The sequence below is a fragment of the Mesoplodon mirus genome (genome assembly GCF_964341445.2).
Source record: "Mesoplodon mirus genome assembly, chromosome: 6".
In the NCBI taxonomy this organism is placed as follows: Eukaryota; Metazoa; Chordata; class Mammalia; order Artiodactyla; family Ziphiidae; genus Mesoplodon; species Mesoplodon mirus.
This window is the reverse complement of record NC_138982.1, coordinates 16,377,746-16,396,035: the sequence shown is the minus strand read 5'-3', so window position 1 is coordinate 16,396,035 and position 18,290 is coordinate 16,377,746. Positions and strand designations below refer to the sequence as shown.

General features: G+C 44.8%; 1 protein-coding gene across 1 annotated transcript in view; it reads left to right on the top strand.

The window, feature by feature from the left end:
- Positions 1-247: 247 nt before the first annotated feature.
- The window catches only part of MINDY4B (MINDY family member 4B), a gene marked incomplete at both ends in the record, with an annotated part of 40,811 nt that continues 22,768 nt past the window's right edge, over positions 248-18,290 (top strand). Inside the window, 7 exons of the mRNA XM_082624301.1 lie at positions 248-354; positions 592-619; positions 2,424-2,591; positions 10,536-10,655; positions 11,360-11,451; positions 14,101-14,266; positions 15,142-15,207. Coding sequence (XP_082480427.1) covers positions 248-354; positions 592-619; positions 2,424-2,591; positions 10,536-10,655; positions 11,360-11,451; positions 14,101-14,266; positions 15,142-15,207 — 747 coding nt within the window. The remainder of the gene's footprint in view (positions 355-591; positions 620-2,423; positions 2,592-10,535; positions 10,656-11,359; positions 11,452-14,100; positions 14,267-15,141; positions 15,208-18,290) is intronic.

The window sequence follows — 18,290 nt, the reverse complement described above, 5'->3', positions numbered from 1 at the left end:
TCCATACAGTGAAGAAAAACACAAAAGTATTCTACCTCTAATGAAAGTTTAATCATTATCTGATAGCAGGGGCTTACAAAACGCCCAAAGCTGTTACTGGGTGGTGTGATCTCTTTTCTGGTCAAAAAGTAGGGGTTGCACACACTTCACTTGGGCATCTATGCCAGCCATCTCACTTCACTGCCAGCCCTCTCCCTCCCACCTGAACAACTTCCTTCTTCTAATTCCTTACATTATCTAAACGGCTATGGAGCCCTCAGTCCCGGAACAGAGCTCCCAAGAGCTGGATTTAGAGGAGATAACTAGGAAGATTTCATTTCTGGACAAGTGGAGGGAAATCTTTAGTTATCACCGGTAAGATGTTCTCATTTTCTCATTTCTCTAGAACCAGAGGGATTTTAGGTGTTTAAGCAATCAGCTTTTACGCTTGCCACATGAGAAGTGTCCGTTACAGATTTACATTTTAAATGCTTCAGGTATAACTGTTTACAGAAAGAGCCATCCCTAGCAAGGTTGAAGTTGAAGAGGTTTGAGGGTATAAGGGTTGAATGTAGTGAGTAATTTTCTTGACGTTTTCTCTTTCATTTATAGGTTGGGAACCAATAATACAACTTCTCAGGTAATTCTTTTTCTCAAAGCCAGTGTGTTTTCCTCTAGCTGCTTCTTCAAAACAATCACATTAACAGCATAATCTGCATTTATTCTGTGCACATAATGTCACTCAGGCACCCAGCATTTAATGTGTGAAAACACAAAACTAGAAACCTTGTTGAAGATCTTTTCTTGCGCTTTCTTTTTTCATTAAAATCTCTTCCTACTTTTTCTTTTTAATTGGGGTATAGTTGCTTTACAATGTTGTGTTAGTTTCTGCTGTACAAGGAAGTGAATCAGCTATATGTATACATATGTCCCCTCCCTCTTGGACCTCCCTCCCGCCCTCCACCCCATCCCACCCATCTAGGTCACCACAGAGCACCGAGCTGAGCTCCTCTTCCTCATTAAAAGCACCATGTGGTTATTATTTTAGAAAAAAAAATATGAGAATCTAGAGTTCCTACACTTGTGAAATAACACTAGATTCTGACACCCAAGTGCTTCGGTGATCCTGAAGAAAAGTAGTTCTGAAAATAGTTATTGTCTTGATTCAGCTTCTGAAAAATTGTTTTCCTTACCATCTTCAAATAAGGAAAAGATGACTGAATTCAGGTGTTAAAATGTATTTTAAAATCTGTTATACAGTATAAGATGAAAGATGTTTTTCTCTCACATCACCTGAAAAGGTTAGAAGGTAATGGACTTTGTGTTTCAGATATTAATTCAATCACTGAACAAACACAGCATAAAATATTAAAGTGATTTTCTTGGCACTAATATATGATACAATCAAACAACTGAATTATTAATATTTTAACTATTAACACTAAAGCACCTTGCTCCAAGTAACCTGTGATCAAAAGCCTTATTATTTGTGCTGAAACTCTCTTACCCAGTCTATTAGAATTGGGGAGATAATACTTCTGTTTTAGTCCTGAAAGTATTAAATGAAGCTAGCTATCATTTGGGGGAATAGAATAGTCAAAAGATAAAACAATCTTTGCAAGGAAAAAAAATAAATGTCAAGTTATGCTTTACTCAAGGTGGGGGGAACCCCTGCCAAAAATGTAAAGATTTTCCATGCGATTTACGAATGCATCTTATCCCACCAGTAGTCTGTGACTTGGATGCTGTGTTTCTGAGATAAGAAAGCATCTTAGCCTCTAGGAATCCAGAAAAACTAGGAAGGCAGTTTCCTTCATGTTTCAGCTACCAACTGGGCAAATTTGTTTCATGAAACTAGGATAGAAGTAAATTGGAAGAAGAATCGATGCTAACATATTTAAATGCCGTAAGAAACAGTTAAGGAAAGTAAAAATAGATATTTTTCTTAAAGGTAGGGAGTGGATTTTTTTAAGGAAGAAAATTATTATATTCACTTGCTAGGCAACAGGAATCTGAGAGAATTAAAAGGAGGTAACCTGACTTTGTTTACTGGCCAGTTAACAACATAATGAGAAATACCTTATATAGACTGGAAAGATTCACTCATTGTTTATAAAATGTTGCCTTCTCAAAACAAGAGACAGTGACATTTACATTCTTCTATAAACATAATTTCAAGTCAAGGTCTTGATAGCGTTAATTATGTTTCCATAGTTACACTTAACCTCTCCGAGTCACATAAAACTTAGGAGAAACCCTTTTGACACAGACACTGGGATTTTTCTGCCTCTTTTATTGCTATTTATGAAAATTTTCAGACAGCTTTAAAAGGGAGACAACATTTTCTGAGCACTGATATTTCAGAGAGAAAGAGAGAAAAGAGGGGAAAAAAGGTCATCACCAGCTCTGTTTGCTTTGTTTTTTGGTGGTGGCATTTTACACAGAATCGTGAAGGCAACCATATATCTGCCGGTGAAACTGAAGATGGAACAGGAATACCTCAGCCAAAAGGACACGGACATTGGCCATCAAGTAGCCTTTGTTCTGTTCCCAAACCCTCTATCATCTCTTCAAAATCGGGAGGCTTTCCTATCTCCCTAGCAGTGGCCACGGTAAGTATAGCTTGTCAATTAAACATGAAATGAAACGTAATCTTCCCCAAACAACAAGGCTGGGGAATCTTATCTGCTGTCATGTGAGAGTATTATGGAAGATAAGACTACAGACTGTGGTTACTGGTAAAAGGCGAATATAATTAAAATGACTTATTTATGGTATTTTTCAAGGACACCAGTGACGTTACAGGCTTTTCCTCCCAAACTCTCAGTCTCTCTTTATTTACTCCCTCAGTGTGACAGTCAAGTGTGAAGCCACGAGGGAGTTAAATTCAAATAATTTACATATAAGGTAGGACAGGGCAGCCAGTGAGGACTGCAAAGGTGGAAGACGAGGTAGATGTGGGAGACAGGATCACTGTCCTCTGTGGGCAGGATGGAGGGAGATGGGGACACATTTCCGAGCCCAGTCTTGGGGCAAAGAGATGATCTCAAGAAAGAAGCGTTCCCCGGGGCTGCCAACTAATAAGCAGATTTGAAAAGAACCCGATGCTTAAGAATCCAAGTGGACCTGGAAGCTACTGTTCCCAGGGACTATTTGTTCCATTCAAAACTTGACCAGGGTTGGGGAGAGGGGCTGAGGCAGAGAGACCCAGACGCACCTCATTGCATGGGCTGGGGGCAATGCCTTGGCGAATGGCCAAAGGACCAGCTGTCATGGTCAAAGAGGCATGATCGGGACCTGGGGAAGTGAAGCCAGGGGTCGAGGCAGGGAAAAAGCACCAGCGAGGGTGAGATTCCACCAATAGGATTGTCCTGTAATATGACCCTTTCAATCATAGTGAAAATCAGGGCTTTTAGGGACAGTTTTCCCACATTCAGCCCATTTCCTCAACCTCCAGACCAGTCTAGATCCTTAGGCAGAGACCTCTCCTTTGGGCCCTAAGGACAAATGTCGGAGGAAGCACTTCCTTTCTGAGGACACGCTGCCCTACACCTGGGCACGCTTGCAGAACCCACCCGGGACCAGCCTGATCATCTGGGCAAAGACCAACAAGGCCTACGGTCAGACCTGCCATGGACATAAAGCTCTGCAGTCTGTGCCCTGCAGGCAGGGTCCCTGATGAGAGGCAGGAGTGGGGGCCAGACCCCCTCTGGGGAAACCTCATAGTCTCCACCTGCTTTTCGAGCCCAGAGGCCAGGCTGGCCCTGACTGCAGTATTTCTAACCCTCAGTGTAGCTGTCCCTGAGGCTGCCCAGGTGCAACATCATCATACACACAGGGACTACAGCCCCCGTGTTCTTTTTCATCACGCACATCATCACAGGCTTCACAGAGCAACTCTCTCCACCGCCGTAGCTGCGGCACCAACGTGCTGGGAGGCCCACGTGCTCTTTCTTATCTTCACAGATCTTTCTGCCTCAATCCACCTTCCCTTTTGTGCTCCAGTGCCAGATGTCACAGGAAGACAGGCCGCAGGGCTCTCTTGAGATGCTGCACTTTGCTCATTGGCCTCACAGTCCCTGGATGGTGCCTTAACTTGTGTCTTAGGTGTCTAGTTCACCAATCTCTTTTTGAGTAATGAAGACAGGTCATGTGTAATCCTATTAGCATCTCCAGCCTCGTGGTTATTCTGCCTACACTGTGCTGTAGAAACAGTAGTTAGAGCAAAGACAGCGTCCCTCAATATCCTCGGGAGAGTCATTTCAGGAGCCCCCAGAGGAAACCAAAATCTTCCGATGCTCAAGTCCCTTATATAAAATGGCCTAATACCATTGGCCCCCCCATATCTGCAGATACAGAGGGCTGAGTGTATCCATATTTTACTGTAAAAGGTTTCTAATGAACACTTTAATCAGAAAGTATTATTGGCTACTAATGAATTTCTATGGAGAATGTCATTTTAAAATTTACACATATCAGGAAATAGGCTACCTTTTGTATGGAAAACAGAGAAAACTGTGATTCTACACTGATACCGTATTTGCCTGTATATGCACACAGAAATTCCAGAAGACTTCCTAAAATGTAACAGTAGAGGGAGGGAGAGGGGCAAGAGCCCTGGGTCGGGGGGAGTCTTCTCAGCATAGCTTTTTGTACTCTCTGGATTTTGAACCATGTGAATGGACAATCTATTTCTAAAAACACCGTCATGCATTTTAAAAACAGGAAAAAAAAGGCATTCACAGGTGTTTCCAAAGTCTTCTAGTTCCTCTCTATATTGTGGAGGCAGGAGAGTCTGGGTCTGAATTCTCCCACTTGTCTACAAACACAGACGTGATGCAATTGGAGACCTCCTCGGTGATTTTTCCAAGGTAATTCTCTCCCTTTGGAAAAGACTGGGAGACGAAAGAATCAGACCTGATGGAGTGTTCAGGAAGTCCCAGAAGTAAAGAGAATTGATTTTTCTTCAAAAAAAAAAAAAAAACAAATCTGGACTTATTCCCATTATGAGGACCAGATGATAATGTGTCCTTTAAATAACAGTAGCATTCATGAAACACACCCTGGGATTTCAAGATGATGAGCCTTGGGATTCTGAATACTCGTGTCCAGGGAGGCAGTTTGGAAGCTTGACCAATTCTAATGGACATTTTGGCCGTGCAGCCGCCTGGCCAATTCTTAGAGCGACTGGATCCTAGCACTCACATGAGAGTGTTTTTCGTTGTCATTCTGCTGTTCTCACTTCCCCCCTCTATTTGGAATTGCGATTCATAGGATTTCCTGACATTGGCACACACGTTTTGCTGGGAATCTGCTGAGAAAGTAGGGAGTGGGCAAAGCAGCCAATGCCCCTTTGCTTTCCCCAGCTCTCCTGTTTCTCGCCTTTTGTTGCCCTATCTCCAATACCACAGGGTTCTTCCTTCCCCCAGCCTCACGTCTTATAGTGTGTGTGGTGTAATGAACAGGGATCAGCGGAGAAGGTGAGAGTCCTCCTCTGGGCTCTTCCACAGTGACACCCCCTCCCCCGCTGTGCTTCCCCCCAGCAGGAGTTTCTCATCCTCCCCACGGTCAGGCCCTTCTGCAGGACCCAGCCTGGAACACACTCCTCTAGCCTCTTTTATCAGCAGCCAATAAACAAACCCCTAGTGTATTTGCAATATCACCCAGCAGGATCATATTAAAACTGTAATACTGGGAGATCAAAATATTCTGGGGGAGAACCAGAAAAATGAAGCTCTAATCGAGGGTGACAGGAAATGGGCTGGCTTTAGGGGAGCAGGAAGCACAGCCTGGTAACCCCAACATAGGTCTGGCTGATAGATGGTCCTCAGTAGATGTTTCATTCATTCATTCATTCATTCATTGCCTCTGGGTGATCCCCAAGAGAGGCATCTCTGTACAGGGTAGTGGGTGTCAATTGTGTGCCCTTTAGAAGCATACTCTATCCCTGTCCGCCCTGCTTTCTGCGCTGGAGACTGAGCTGTACTCACTCCATCAATAGGGCTCCTTCCTCTGACTTCCTGTTGAGTTTGACCAATGGGAGCCCTGGAGGGAGCCTGGAGGGATGGAAGGGAATGAAGTCAGGTGTGCCAAGCTGGCTGAATCCCTCTCCTAGGAAGGCAGTCCTCTCCCAGGACTCTTTTCTCCCTTCCACCCCTCCAGGTGTCGGGGACATAAAAACTTCTCACTCTTGCTAACCCTGGGACCCTGCGTTAGCCACTGTTGTTGCCCCACATGCAGCCCACATCTTTGTAAATGGTCCCCAAATTAAAGTTTCCTCAAGTTAACTATCCTGACTTGAGTGCCATCTGTTTCCTGCTGGGACCCTGACTGGTACCAGTTGAAAGGCTTGCATTTGATTCCTGGCACTACCATTTACTACCTATGTGACCTTGGGCATACCACTTCGCTGCTCTGGGCCCAAGTTCTTGAACTGTAAAACAAGAGAGCCGAATCAGATTTTTATAAATTCAACAACTACTTCTTGCGAGCCTACTATGGACCAGGTACTGCACCAGATGCTGAGAAACTGATGGTGAACACAACCAGGTAAAGAGACTACCACTCTATTTGATGGGCTAGTTGAGAAATGTCTTCTTAAGACGCAGTAATTCTAAACTCTCTGATTCCATGATGGTCCAGTAATTTCTAAAGCAGGAAAAGATTTAGGGAAGGAGCTTCAAAGAGAATTATTCTACTTCAAATTGTGGGCAGGGAGCATGTGGGAGAGGACTGGATGGGGACAGGTGGTCACAAGAGGTCCCTCTAAGACCAGGGACAATGGACAAGGCAGTCAGGGTAAGGAAATGAAATCTGTTGGGAAGAATGATCCAGGACCTGTGTGTGCGTGTGTGCGTGTGTGTGTGTGTGTGTGTGTGTGTGTGTGTGAGAGAGAGAGAGAGAGAGAGAATGACCACCATCATTATCATCATCACAGCAATCAGGGAAGAGATGTATTCCTGGAAAACTAACAAAGTGAAGAGAGAAAAACCGTGCTTGATTGTGTTAAATAATAACCATCATTATAGTCATTTATTAGGACCATTTACCATTTGTGTCTAGTTACCAGGCAGCACAACAACATACATGTATCACTGACTATGTGTCAGGTTAATCTTGTTATAAATTATATCGATATGAAAGTCAGTGTTGGGAGGAGGGATAAATTTGGAGATTGGGATTGACATATACACACTACTATATATAAAATAGATAACTAATAAGGACCTACTGTATAGCACAGGGAACTCTACTCAGTACTCTGTAATGGCCTATATGGGAAAAGAATCTTAAAAAGAGTGGGTATATGTATATGTATAGCTGATTCACTTTGCTGTACAGCAGAAACTACCACAACATTCTAAATCAACTATACTCCAATAAAAATTTTTTAAAAAAGAAAAGAAAAAGTCAGTGTTACATAAGTAAGGTGAGTCATCTCTGTTGCTACCCTGGACCCTGGGGGCTCCCTGAGAAGCCTGCAGCCCCCCTGTTCTAGGCCTTCCCGAGGTGAATCTGGACAGTGGCGCTCCCTAAGTTGGAGGGGGCAGCTAGCAACAGAAACGGGAGTTGATTTGGCTCACTGAATTGTTTTAATTGAATTTGAATTCTCAGCTTTCTTAACCACAATTGTCTTAGTCTGTCACATTATCCATGGCTTCTCCTCCCTTACCCCTGCCAGTGTCTGGTCTTTTTCTATCTGGGCTGGGACTTTCTTCCATGCGACATGAGAGGTTCCAGTGTAGACAGGCTGTGTTTTCACAAAGGTAATAACAGAACTTATGGTTCCCACAGTCCTTTCCATACTTCTCCTCTTGCAGTGATAGCTTTCCGTTTCAGTGATGGGGACACAGCAGGGGTTATCCCCATTTCAGGATAAGCAAAGAAAGTCTTAGAGGGGTTGGACCATCTGTTCCCGTTCATGTGGTCGGCAAGAAGCAGAGCTGGGGCTTCTCAACCCTGGAGTCGGGAGTGAGCAGTTTCCTTCTGTGCAGTCTTGATGTCAGGGAGACACTTTCTGCCCATATTCAGGGCTCTGCTGGGGATGTCCTGGGTTGGTGGCCCTCTTTGGTTACGGTGCACACCGAGTCTGTGTCTCCCAAGATCAGCCTTCTTCTCCCTCTCCTTGATGGACTCCGGACAGATCATTTTCCTTCAGGTGCAATTCTAGTCTCTTGCTTAGTCTGAAATGCACCTGTCTCTATTTCTCTGTAGAGGCCATCTTTTCTTTTGAGGGTGGGTGCAGAGGTGGCCAGGAAACAAACTCCAGCCATGGAACCAGTCCCTGGTTTGAGATGTGGAAGACCGTTCCAGATGCATGCTTCTCCTGCATCTGTCCTTCTTAGAAACCATTAGTGCCCACACTACGCACAGCTGGGAAGAGGTACCCTGGCTCTGGACCAGTTGGGCTCCATGTTCCTTTTGTCCACACTCTTCAACTGGCTCCAAATGCCTGAGTGTGATATTCAAAGCCCTCCAGGATCAGACCCAAGGTACTTTCCATTCTGAGCTTCCACTGACTTCCTGCCCTGTGGCCCCAGAACACACAGTGTTCTAGACCCAGTGAACTACTCACTGTCCCTGGATACCCTGGTACCATGTGTGTGCGTTTGCAGATCTCTCTCTCTACCCAGCCTCCCCGCCTTTACAGGTGACAGACCACTGTGTGGTCTGTCACAGAGTGTGGGACATGTGCCTGTGCTGGAGCATGGGGTGCTTTGGGGATATGGCAGTAAGTGACACTGAATAGCACTGAGTTACCTCGTGGGAAAGTCAGCCCCTTCTCCACTGTGGCAGGCCAGGGAGAAGACCGGGTAAAGGGCAGCACACATTCACACCTCTTTAACACCTCTTATCTCCCTTTTTAATTACAAAGAGTGCAGGGCTCAGTCAGAGCTTTCACAGGCAACGGTTTCTAGCATAATCTAATAACATCATTATATCTCTATTATTTTTTTTATTATGGCAAGTGATTTTGATTCTCATTTAAGGATGTGGTATAAAGTGTCCTTTTAAATAAACGTTTTATTTATTTATTTATTTAAATGAATGTTTCCTTGTAAAATGGGGATTAAATGAGATAATGCACATATCTGACCCTTTGTAAGCTCTTAATGACGGTGAACTGATTTGAAATAAAAGAGAAACTGCCAACCTCTCTACAAAGAAAGAAAGAAAGAAAGGAAGAAAGAAAGAAAGAAAGAAAGAAAGAGAGAAAGGAAGGAAGGAAGGAAGAAATGCTTTAAATAAATGTTTTCTAAGTTATAAAAAAATGGCCCAAGCTAATGAGAAATATTATTTCAATAATTATTGGGGGCTTCCCTGGTGGCGCAGTGGTTGAGAGTCCGCCTGCCGATGCAGGGGACACGGGTTTGTGCCCTGGTCCGGGAGGATCCCACATGTCGCGGAGCGGCTGGGCCCGTGAGCCGTGACCGCTGAGCCTGTGCGTCCAGAGCCTGTGCTCCGCAATGGGAGAGGCCACAACAGTGAGAGGCCCGCATACAAAAAAAATAAAATAAAATAAATAATAATAATAATTATTGGCATACAAAAATGACAGCAGTTAAAAGGATGGTACAGACAGGATTAAAGCGGGGGAGGCAGATCAGTGGTGTTAGAATGGGTACGAATACCAGCTCTGCCTGACTTGCTGGGTGACCTTAGGCAAATACTTTCCTGTAAAAGGAGGATGATAACAGTACCTTTCTCAAGTAATTAAATTAACATAACGAATGCAAAGCACTTAGCCCAGTGCCTGGTGCATAGAAAATACTCAATAAATGCTAGACGCCATCTGCCAGCCTAGTTTAAATGCCACCTCTTCCACGAAGCCTTCCTGAGTACTTCAGTCGGAAGTTCTCTCTCCATATCCATACCCCACACAGGACCTAGCACAAGCCGAATGATTAATATGCCTCTGATTATAAAGGGATTCCCTTTTTGTCATGGGTTTGGTTTACAAAGGCTTGTACCCAATTTTCTGGGATTTTCTAAAAGACCCTCTCCAATCTTAACATGCTGCAGAGTATCCAGAAAAAAACTTAAAGATTCTAGGGCAAAAAAACAGAGGCTGCTTGTTTAATACCAATTTACACCACTATTGTACCCAGACTGGAATCAGAGTCCTGCCTATTCCTTTTTTCTGGAGCAAGAGAGAAAGACCTAAATGTGGGAGAGATAGGAGTTACAGAGTCATGGTTAGAGGAATGAGAGGCATGAGAGTGTAGTCACCTGTCACGGATCTTCAGGGGGTGCAGGGGAGATGGCTGGCAATGAAAGGTGAGACAGACAGAAAGACAGAACTCGGATGGGGATAAAAAGGTGCAGAGTTGACACTCTCAGCCTCCAGGATAAAATGTCCTAAGTGAACCCTATGCAAACCTTTTGCACAGAGCTGGACAATTACAATCAGGGAATAGAGTAATGTGTGAACCTGACTCTAGGAAGGGGACAGGCCCTCCTCCATGGTTTCACCACCTTGCTTAAGTCTGTTTGCTGAGGGCTTGTGTCTAGGAAGAATTCTCTTCGTTTGAACCATTTATTTCCCCTCTTTTCAGAAACTGCGCCAGAGCCTCTTTGGAAATACAGTCCAGGTCTTCAGCTCTGACTGGACAAAGGCCTATTTCCGGTTTCATGATCCTTTTTCTGACCTGGCTTTCGCTTTGGAAGTGGGAAAGGTAATAGCAGGTGATAATTTTTTAAAGTCCTAATCCCATGCTCCCTGTCTGTGTTTCCTTCCATCCTTCTCCATACGAGGCATGTTTTCATTATCATCATATGTAGAAACATATCGACGATTTAAAATTTAACCTTAAATGATAACAGACTATTGAAAATTATGACAAGCTATCTAGGATGTCACAAAGTCTCAAACTCCTCCCCACTCTCTTCCAGATTTTCATTTTCCTGGCTCTTTTCTCCAGGTCCTAAGCATTCCTAAGAATTTAGAGGCAGGAAGGGATCTAGGAATGTCTTTCTGGCTTGTTTAAAACCTCAATAATTCAAATCATTGATCCCTAGCCAGGCAGAATTTCAAGAGCTAGCCGACTGTTTCCTTACCTCCTGCAAATCTAACAGTTGGACGTGAGGCACGAGCCCAGTGAAGGTGGGGCGGAGGGGGACAGGCATTCCGGGGTGCCAGTCTATGGGGCTCCACAGAGAAGCTAGTCATTGCAGATTCTAGCCCAGCCATGGCACGGCCACAGCCCACGGGGAGGGATGGCACATGTAGAGAACAGTGGCCCTTCACTAAGCCTAGGGGATGCTGTGCCCCAGAAGGGAAAAGGCTGCCGAGAAGAATAGATAACGACATCCATTTCCAAGATGGGCCCTGAGGGTTCCACCACCTTTGTAAACTCACTATTGACCCTCCGCTTTTCAGGGAGGTGCCCGAAGCATTCAGATGGCTGTACAAGGATCCATCCTTAAATATTTATTGTTTACAGGGAAGGGAAAAGACTGCAACTTTCTCAGGTAAGAGGCCGATGAGAAGTATTTGCAAAGAATGACCCATTTCCCGAGAACCTTTGTAGGCTAAGTAACCACCAGGGAAAATCCCCCAGGGTGCCTCAGGAAGGGGACTTGCCTCATAAGAGGACTTGCCTCGTAAGACAGAAATGGCTCTGGCTCTCCCAGAGGGACTGAATTTCATGACTAGGTAGAGCTCTTCCAGAGTCCCTTTCAATGTTCAGTTGCAGGGATAACACTGACAGTTTTTATGCTCCACTGCAGAGCTCCCTGACGGAGGAGATGAAGCACCAGGTCTCCAGATAGGCTCACTTGACAACACTTGATAGGAAGTCCCAACCTAAGAGTTCCAGAGAGAGAACAAAAGCAGTGATGACAAACCTCATAAATGAAGGATTCATCCTCCTATTTAATCACGCTGACAAAGTACAGTGTTTGGTAGTTGCCTATTTAAAAAATCAGTTCACATTATTTTGTTCTTAGATGCTAATGAACCCCTATCATGTGTAAGACTCTATGGTTGATAGTAGAGGAAACGGAAATAATTAAAAGGCATCTACCTACCCTCAGGCAGGGTAACTTACCATCACCCAAAACAGGAACTGAATGTCTAATCTATTCTAAGAACGTGAATTGCCAGCTTCCTTAGAAGCAGAGCCAGAGATGGGAATTCTTCATGCACGTGATTTATTAAGGGAATGAATGCCCTCAGGAGAAACGCCTAAGAGAGCAGGGAAGCAGGCTAGGGAAGGAGGAGAAGCAGAGAAGGCATGTGGCTGCCAGTGATGTCTAGCCTCCGCCTGATCCATGGGAGCTCTGGGGGGCAACTGCTCCATCTTCAGATAAGGGGGAAGGGCCTTTCCACCTCCCACCCTCATCAGGCATCCGCTATGGACCCTCCTATGGGAAGGTGGCACACCTCCCAGTCACTTCCAGGGAAGGTGGCTCCAATTCTTCAGAGAAAGTTGAAACGTATGAACCACTAGCGACAGTAGCCAAAGCAATGGGGGGGGGGGAGGGGACATGTCCACCAACTGAGTAAAAGGGATCCCGAGGGATCTAGATGGAACACATACAGCATTTGCTACATGAACAGCAAGCATTGAGCCCAGTACCTGGCATGTGGCAGGTATTACCTAAGTGGGAATGAGTGATTGCTATTATCCACCTGCTCCATGAAGCCTTCCTGAACCTTCCCGATCACAAGCTCTCCCTCCTGCCTCTGTAGTCTCACAGCACTTTGCTTGACTCTCATTCTACCTTGGACAAGGGTTTTGGAGTGTGAGGGTCCTGCTACTCATTTCCGTATCACCTTAGAGCTAGATGGATTCTATAAATCAGGAGTCCCCAGTCACCGGGCCACAGACTGGTAGCAGCCCGTGGCCTGTTAGGAACCGGGCCACACAGCAGGAGGTGAGAGGCAGGCGAGCGAGCTAAGCTTCATCTGTATTTACAGCCGCTCCCCATCGCTCGCGTTACCGCCTGAGCTCCGCCTCCAGTCGGCATTGTGGTGAGCTGTATAATTACTTCATTATATATTACAATGTAATAATAATAGAAATAAAGTGCACAATGAATGTAATGTGCTTGAATCATCCCCAAGCCACCCCCACCACCCGTTCGTGGAAAAATTGTCTTCCACGAAACTGGTCCCTGGTGCCAAAAAGGTTGGGGACCGCTGCTATAAATCATGGCTGAGTTCATTCATTAACCTCTATCATGTGTTTCTTCATCAGGACGACAGTTGTCAATGTTAAACATTTAGAGCATGAGCATAGGAAAGGTCTGTGATGTAAAGATTGGCTCCCGTTTCCGGGGAAGTCTCATCCACTGGGATTATTGGATGGAATCTAATGGTTAAGAACAATCTAATGGTTAAGTCAGGAGGCACACTGCCTGCATTCAAACCACTGCTCTACTGCTTTAAAGGGGAATGACCGGGGGCAGAGTACTCCACCTCCCTGTCTTACTTTCCTCATCTCTAAAATGGGACTAATAATATTGATTGCATCCACCTCACAGGTTCTCATAAGGATTAAATGAGGTAATATGTGTTAGGTGCTTAGAACAACTCTGGGCCCAGTGAGTGCCAGATGAGTGTAAACTACAAGTTAGTAAGGGGGAAGTGGGCCTCAAGTGATTCGTAGGATGTGATCAGGCAGGAAGAACAGACAGAACTTGCATATTAAAGGCAGACAAGTACATGCGAAGAAAGCATGGAGGTAGAATGCAGAAACTATGCCCAGGGAACTAGTCCATCTGGGAAAGAGGGTTTGCAAAATGGAAACCTGAGAGATAAAACTGGAAGGATTGTTGGGCTTGCAGTTGGGAAGGGCCTGTGGTATCGGGTTAGAGAGATTGGATGGAGCCTGGCTGGAGTTCAGGAGAGAAGACAGTGTTGAGATTCAGCAGGGGCAATAATGCACAGGGAGGGGTCAGTGGAGAACCCAGAGGATTAATGCTCTGGGGTGAGGATGCCCGCTCAGTGCGGGCAGAGAGGATGAGGCCCTCCACAATGTTCTCACAGTGTAGGCTGACGAAGGAACCAAACGGACCCATCCTGTACTCAGCAGGGTCCGTGAAAGTGGAGAGGCCCAGGCCCTCAGCTAGGGGGCACTCACTGCAGTGCGTTCCTACCCTCCCCCTGGGCTGAAGTTTGTGCGCGATAAGCGAGCAGAGGCAGGAGCGAGCGCTGGCCGCGGCGCTCGCGGACGTCCTGTGGGCCGCAGGAGCAGCTCGGAAAGCCACCATCTGCCTTGTCACTGAGGACACTTACATCGCCCCGACTCCTGACTACTCTGGGGACGGTTTCACTGAACGGGTGAGTGCACTCCTGTCCGTCCTGCCAGATAAAGGATGGTGAAGCCTGGGTGAGTATTAGACTCACCATGGAACTGGAGGTGGAACTGATGCTCCTGGGTGGACCTCCACGATGTAAGCATCTGATGTGGCCAAAGGTACCTGCCAAAGAGGCAAGGATCAAGGGCATAAGTAATCCAAGCAGCCAAAACAGAGATGCCTGCTATGAATTTCTCCTTCCAGGATTCACCATGATCAAGAATATTCCATACCCAACAGAAAAGAAGCAGATTCACAGACATAGAGAACAAAGTAGTAGTTATAAGTGGGGAGAGGGAAAGGGGAGGGGCAACATAGGGGGAGGGGATTAAGAGGTGCACACTATTATATATAAAATAAGCTACAAGGTATGTTGTACAACACAGGGAATATAGCCAATATTTTATAATAACTAAAAATGAAGTATTACCTTTAAAAATTGTGAATCACTATATTGTACACCTGTAACTAATATAATATTGTATATCAACTATACTTCAACAACAAAAAAATTTTTTAAGAATATCCCATGCCTGAAATTATCATAAACTCCATTTCCATAGCCACTCTTTTAAACTTGGCTAAATTCTACCTATTAGGGAAAAAAACTCTTTACAGTTTTCCTACTCAAGATACCATATTGGTTTAAAACTGAGGCATGTAAAAGTGAGGCTGGTGGCCACCCAATCTTACCATGTATGTTTTACATGGCCTTGTGTAAGATAATATGTCAGTTTCTAGCAATGTGATTTTGCAATGAAACAAAGAACTCCCTTGAGGTACTAACAGTGAGTTGACACCTTCTAGATATAACTTTCATCTTCCTTTTCATTTTTATCTTCTATTTCTGATTTATAGCTCCAGCTGTTTGAACTTTCAGAGAAAGAAGCCACTGAGAAATTCATCTATGATCATGTACAGTGTGTAAGTGTTTAAGTGTTGAGATAATTCCTTTATGTTGAACTGCTCTTACAGGAATCGTCTTCCTTTTATAAAGTGTATTTCTAATGATGCTTGTTAAGAAAAGCAGGCCATTTTGAGGACTCAGAGAGGGCAGAATGAGGGAAAGAGAAACCTGTCTCTCCCTCCCCACAATCTAGAAAGAGGCCAGGCTTCCCTGGTGGCACAGTGGTTGAGAGTCCACCTGCCAATGCAGGGGACACGGGTTCGTGCCCCGGTCCGGGAAGATCCCACGTGCCGCGGAGTGGCTGGGCCCGTGAGCCATGGCCGCTGAGCCTGTGCTTCCGGAGCCTGTGCTCCGCAACGGGAGAGGCCACAACAGTGAGAGGCCCACATACAGCAAAAAAATAATAATAATAGAAAGAGGCCAGATCACACTCAGGCCCACTCACAAATGCCTCTTTCTCCTTGACTAATCAAACCCAGAGAATAATACTATAGAGGGCCTATACAATAAGATTGCTTTTATGGGAAGAGAAAATGTTAAAGCAGCCTTGCCTCATCTAAGGGATAAAACACAAAAATGGTAGTCTAAAGTGCCAAAATGGCCATTCACATTGGCTCAGAAAAATGACTGCCAGTCTGAAAAAGGTGGCCCCCTTTCACGTCTTCTATCAGCACCTTCCACACCATGCCCTCCCCTGCAATGAATCTTCCCCACCTCCTGTGTGGGAAGGACACAAAGTAGGGGATAGGCATGGTGGAAAAGGGAAGGTGCTTTCTTAAGTTTCCTCTGTGGATAAAGAAATGAAAGTTGATTTTCTAAAGAATCAGAACCTTACAATGTAGCAGAGGACAATTAGCAGAGTAACCATGAAGCCACATAAACGTGGCTTGTGTGGAAAGGGAAAATTTGAGTCATGAAACTCACAACCCCATTCCTTTCAAAGGTCATAGGGTCAGGAAACTTGGGCATGAGTTCTCAGCCACACACTAGCTATGTGATCTTACTTAAACTAGTTACCCCAGACCTTCCTCTCCCACCCTCTCTTGGGTCTATGTAGTAGGCAGAAGAATGGTCCCCTGAAAGACGTCCATACCCTACCCCCTAGAACCTGTGAATGTTTCATTACATGGTAAAGAGGAATTAAGCTTATGAATCAGATGACTCTAAAATAGGGAGATTATCCTGGATTATCCAGGTGGGACCAGTGTAATCTCAAGGGACTTTAAATGTGGATGAGGAAGGCATAAGACAGGAGAAGACTGATGTGATGTGAAAAGAGTACCACCCACTGTTGCTGGCATCGAAGGTCGAAGGTGGGGCCCATGAACCAAGGAACGTGGGCAGGGCTGCTAGAAGCTGGAAAGGGCAAGGAAACAGATTCTCCCCTAGAGCCTCCAGAAAGAACACAGGGCTGCTAACATCTTGATTTTAGGCCAGTAAGACCCATTTCAGTCTTCTAACCTCTAGAACTGTAAGATAATAAATCTGTATTATTTAAGCTACTAAATGTATGGTAATTTGTTACAGCAGCAATACGAAACTAATGAAAGCTATATGATAGATTTTAAATACCTGACATGAAATGTTAAGCTAGAAGCCTGCTTAGGGACTTTTTGTGGTAGAGGGAGATGTTTAATGGGGCTACATGTACATCAGGAACCATGTAAGAAACTACTCTGCCCGCAAACAGAGGCAAACCCTTCCCTCTCTGTCTTCCATCTCTTCAACTCAGACCTGGGAGAGTCTGATTCGATAAGAAAGTCTTTCACATCTGCAAGGGCTTCTTAAGCATAGCCAGAGTTGAGAATAAGATGATTAGAGCTAGAGCTATCCATAGGTTTTCCCCCTCAAGGACTAAGAGTTGATAATGGGGACCTACTGTACAGCACAGGGAACTCAATACTCTGTAATGACCTATATGGGAAAAGAATCTTAAAAAGAGGGGATATATGTATATGTATAACTGATTCACTTTGCTGTAAAGCAGAAACTAACACAACATTGTAAATCAACTCTACTTAATGTTTTAACTAATTTTTAATTAATAAAAATTTATTTAAAAAATAAAATTTAAAAAAGACTAAGAGTTGAGCTGGAATAAGTAATGAAAGGAAGCAGAATCAGACCGCATGGTGCAGGTGGACTTTGCACAAAAGTGGTGTCAAGCAGACCCAAGCTGACCATTACCATAGCCACGCGGGGAAAGGGTTGGCACCATTTCCTGAGTGAGGGGGCATCTTGATGCATAGATATTCCTCTGAAGGGCACTCCCTAACCGGGGCTGCATGTGTGATCAGCCCCCATCCAGACCTTTAGCAAACGCCATTCACTATCAGAATGAAGCAGTTCTGTGCCCTGTCTTCAGGCAGAGATCACAAGCTAGAGGTCTGAGGGTTACATGTGGGCAGTAGGCCTATTGTTATTATGGGTTGAATTGCATCTCCCCTCTCCCCAAAAAAGAGATATGTTTAAGCCCTAACCCCCAATGCTCTTATTTGGAAAGAGTTTCTTTGCAGATGGAATCATGTTAAGATCAGGTCATGCTGGATTAAGGTGGGCCTTAATCCAGTGACTGGTATCTTTATAAGGAGAGAGAAATTGGGTCATAGACACCGACACATGCAGGGAGAACACCATGAGATAATGAAGGCAGAGACTGGAGTGATGCACCTCCCAAACCAAGGACACCAAGGACTGCCAGCAGCCACCAGAAGCTAGAAAGATACAAGGAAGGATCCTCCCCTAAGGCCTTCAGAGAGAGCATGGCCCGCCTCTGACACCTTGATTTCAGACTTCTAGCTTTCAGAACTATAAAAGAATAAATTCCTACTGTTTCAAGCCATTCAAACTTCTGGCCATCTGTAGGGTAGGTCTAGGAAACTAATACATCTATCACATAGGATCTGCAGCATTAGCTCATACGGTGTGGTATTTTTAAAAACTCGACTTGATGAACTTCAAAAATAATCAGAAAATTCCACGTAAAAACCTAAATGTTTGGGCATTCCCTGGTGGTCCAGTGGTTAGGACTCCTCACTTTCGCTGCTGAGGGCACAGGTTCAATCCCCAGTTGGGGAACTAAGGTTAAGCCACCCCTCAA